Source organism: Octodon degus, unplaced genomic scaffold (assembly GCF_000260255.1).
Source record: "Octodon degus isolate 3935 unplaced genomic scaffold, OctDeg1.0 scaffold00046, whole genome shotgun sequence".
Lineage (NCBI taxonomy): Eukaryota > Metazoa > Chordata > Mammalia > Rodentia > Octodontidae > Octodon > Octodon degus.
Window position 1 is genome coordinate 7,444,295 of NW_004524622.1, and position 4,253 is coordinate 7,448,547.

The following is a 4,253-nucleotide window of genomic DNA, read 5'->3' on the forward strand; positions in this document are numbered from 1 at the left end:
CCTGGCAAGCTCAAGGGCCTGAGTTCAATCCCCGGTTCGCAAAAAAAAAAAAAAAAGAAAAGAAAACAATAGTTTTATTTCTTCAATGAATTCTCCAATGCCAACTATACCATCTGGTTTGGTTTTGTTTGGCAGAACCAGGGCTTGAACTCAGGCCCCTGAGCTTACCAGGCAAGCGCTTATTCCATTGAGCCATCTCCCCAGCCCCTAACTGGTTAAAGTAAGCCTCCAAGATCTACTACAAGAGCAGTTGTGTCTCCTTACATACATGCACACATGTATACTAAATTGTCCAAACTTTGGGAACTTCATGAAAATTCATAAGAAAATACAGGTAATGATTATTTTTCTTTCCTTTCTTTCGTTTTTGTTATTTAAGACAAGGCAGCCTTGCCTTGAATTTACTATGCCAGGCCGGTCTCAAATTCAGAGCAATCCTCCTGCCTCAGCTTCCCCAGTGCTGGGATGATAGCATGCGCGATGCCTGGCTCTTTTCTTTAAATAGCAAATTGGGTGGATTCACATTAATTTGACTTGGCATATAATTATTTATAATGTGCTTAAAGTGAAGGCAAAAAAGGATTAATATTTATAAAAAGTTAATACTCATTTTTGGCAAGGGATCACGTTTTTAATAATCTATTTTAGAAAAATAAAATGATTAACCAATACAAAAATCAGGATTGGGTAACTGTAGTTTGATTGAAAAGTTGATGAAACTTACGATATTGTCTGTGCTATTGCTCCAGCAACACCACCACAAAGTAAATTTATGTGAGTTTTCAAAACTAACACATTAGGATTGTCTGATGAAGGTCTGCCAAGAAGGGTAGGGGCATAGGAAAGCCCAACACTCTTTAAGGTACCAAAAGTAAAAAATGAAACACCTGAAAAACAAAATATAAATTCACCATAATGCGTAACAGAACATGCGTTGTGAAAGATACCTCTTACATAACAACCAACTCCAGGAACTAGCTCCCCACTTCCTAATTTTGGCTGCTTGGTTTAATGTCAAATAAAATCATTTCATGTTTCCAAATACACTGACAAAACCAAAACCACAAGAAACGTAAGTTTGATTTTCACATACTAGTATGTTGTACACTGAGGGGAGACTGCCTTTTTGTTTGTTTTTTGTGACAGTGTCTCGCTATGTAATTCAGGCTGGTCTTGAACTCATGGCAATCCTCCTGCCTCAGCCTCCTGAGTGCTGGGATGACAGGCATGAGCCACCATGCCTGGCTGCAGCTACTTTACAGATGAATTCAACAATTTCCTCAAGTTTTCCACAAAAGAAAATTAAGGGGCCAAAGAGATAGCTCAGTAGAATAAGAGTTTGCCTGGCAAGTACAGGGTCCCGAGTTCAATCCCCAGTACCGTGAAAAAAAAAAAAAAGAAATTACGACTACTAACTGTGAGTAAATATGAGGATTTATAATTACAACAACAGTCATAATGTAAGGCAAAAAATTCCGATGACAAAGCATTTTTTTAAAAAATTTTATTTATTTATTTGTCTGTGTGTGTGTGGCCAGCTCAGCCCACCAGGGGGCAGGGCTGGCTAGGATGTGGTGCTGGGGGATTGAACCGTGGTCCCTGTGCTTTGCTAAGCTTGTTGTAAGTAGGTGCTTTAGACCACTGAGCCATCTCACCAGCCCAAGACAAAGCATTTTTAACTCAGTGTCTACTTTTGTCTTCAAAGAGTGACCATGACAGAAATGTTTATATTGGCTCATAAGACTCACAGAGTCCTATTAATCAGTTTTGAAACTGTCTCATTGCTATTTGTTTCTCAATAAAATTAATTTTTAAAAAAGTATTAATAATACTAACAAAAAAAGACAGAATCTAATGCCTAAAAAGCAGGTGGTGCTTGCTAAACATTTATGACTTCTAAATAGAATAAAGGGGGCCAGGGAACTGGCTCAGTAGCATAAGCACTTCCCTGGCAAGCGCAAGGGTCTGAGTCCAATCCCTGGTTCCACAAAAATAAATAAATATATAAATAAATAAATAGAACAAAATCATAACTTAAAAAAAAAAAGAATTCAAGCCACACCTGGTGGCACAAACCTGACACCTGAGCACTCTAAGAGGTTCAGGGCCGGAGTATAGCAAGTTTTATCCCAGTCTGGAAAACTTACTGACTTACGGAGATGCTGTCTTGAAATTTTAAAAACTTGTTAATAGTGCTAGGGCTATAGCTCAGTGAAAAGGCCCCAAGTTCAATCCCTAGGAAAGAGAAAAACAGTCAAGTACCAGTAAATATTCATCCTAGCCTGGGCTAATACCTCCTTCCGTTGTTCTCTTTCAAGACAGGTTCTTACTAAGTTAACCAAACTGGTCATAAACCTACAATCCTCCTGACTCAGCCTCCCAGAGCATTCACATTACAGGCATACAACTTGCATTTCTTTTTAATAAATTCATATAATCTATAGTATTTTTTATCTATAGTATTTTTAAATTTTTTATTATTTTTTGGATACAGGATCTCACTATGCAGTTTGGACTTGCAGTGAGCCTCCTGTCTCAGCCTCCCTAGTGCTAAGATTACAGGTGCGCACCACCACACCCAGTTACAGGGCCAGCATGGCATGTGGTACAGGGTGTGAACTCCAGACCTTGCGTTTGCCAGGCAGGCACTTATGCCACAGAGCTATCTCCCCAGCCCAATCTATAGTATCTTAAAATGATACTATAATTTTAGAATACCTAATTTTTGAATATCCATGTACTTCAATGTTTACAGAATTATGTTCTAAGGACTTAAAAAGTTTATTACAAGAAAATTCATAAAAGTATAACTAGGAAAAAAATCAGAAATACTTAAATGATCCAGGTGTGATAGTGTGTGCCTATCTCCCACAGGAGAATCACTGTGAGTTTGAGGCCGGCCTGGGCTGCATAACGAGTTCGTTCACTAAGACCTGAAATACTTAAATAATGTGGTCTTCAATATAATGTAACCCAGTGAAGACTTATTTTTTTTTAATTTAATTTATTTATTTATTTGTGTGTGTATGTGTGTTTGTGTGTGGCCCACTCAGCCCACCAGGGGGCGGGGCTGGCTCGCTTGTGGTGCTGGGGGATTGAACCGCAGTCCCTGTGCTTTGCTAAGCTTGTTCTACGTAGGTGCTTTAGACCACTGAGCCATCTCACCAGCCCCAAGACTAACTATTTTTATGAGTACTCAAAATGTGAAAAATACTTGGGAAATGAGGAAATATTAAGTAGCAAATTGGTAGATACATTAAAACTTATATAAAATTTTTTTTAAAAAAGAGAGGAGCAGGCAGGCATGGTGTTTCACATCTGTAATACTGCACTTGGAAGGCTAAGGTAAGAGGATTGCCCTAATATAGAGGAAAAAGAAAAAGAAAAGAGGAGCCAAATGTAATGACACACACCTACAATCACAGCAACTCAGGAAACTGAGGCAATAGACCATTCATTGGAACAGCAGCCATGCCAATATGTTGGAGACAACATATTAAAATGTAAAAAGGGTGGAAGGACAGAGAGATAGCTTAGTAGACTAAAGCACCTGCTTGGGCAAGCTTAGGCAAGCGCAGGATGGAGGTTTGATCCTCAGCACCACAGGGCCAGCTCCGCCCCAAAGAGGGCTGAGTCTGCCAGAGTCTGGGCGTGGTGGCACATGACTATAATCCCAGTGCTGGGGAGGCTAAAAACAGGAAGATCATTATAAGTCCCAGCTGTATAGTGAGATCCTAAAACAACTAAATTACACTAAAAAAAGAAAAACAAAAAACCCTCTAAAAATAACTTAAAACAACGGTAGAGTGCTGGCCTAGCAAGCAATCCCAAGCATAAGGAAAAAAAGGACAAACCAGGATTGTTGTAAACCTGTAATTCCAGCTACTTAAGAGGCTGGGGCAGGAGGATTATGAATTCAAGGCCAGATGAGGGAATTTAGATGCCCTTTACAACATGGGGTAGTATGGCCATGCATCATGGCACTCAGGAGGCTGAAGCAGGAGGCTCGCCATCAGGGTGAGGTCAACCTGGGTTACACAGTGAGTTCAAGAACTGCATAGTGGGCTAGGGAGATAGCTCAGTAGAATAAGTGCTTGCCTGGCAAAGCGCAGGGTCCTGAGTTCAATCCTTGGTACCGCAAAAAAAACCCAAAAAACTGCATAGTAAGAGGCCAGGGAGATGGCTCAGTAGAATAAGCGCTTGCCTGGTAATCACAAGGGCATGAGTTCAATCCCCAGTTCCACTCAATAAAT

At 40.0% G+C, this 4,253-nt stretch overlaps 1 protein-coding gene across 2 annotated transcripts in view; it reads right to left on the reverse strand.

The window, feature by feature from the left end:
• Slc25a16 (solute carrier family 25 member 16) overlaps positions 1–4,253 on the reverse strand; it is a 32,503-nt gene that overhangs the window by 5,952 nt on the left and 22,298 nt on the right. The window contains exon 7 of one of the 2 annotated variants that reach the window (XM_023716189.1): positions 725–887. The exons of the other annotated variant lie outside the window; for it this stretch is intronic. Coding sequence (XP_023571957.1) covers positions 725–887 — 163 coding nt within the window. The remainder of the gene's footprint in view (positions 1–724; positions 888–4,253) is intronic. 2 annotated transcript variants of the gene reach the window in all.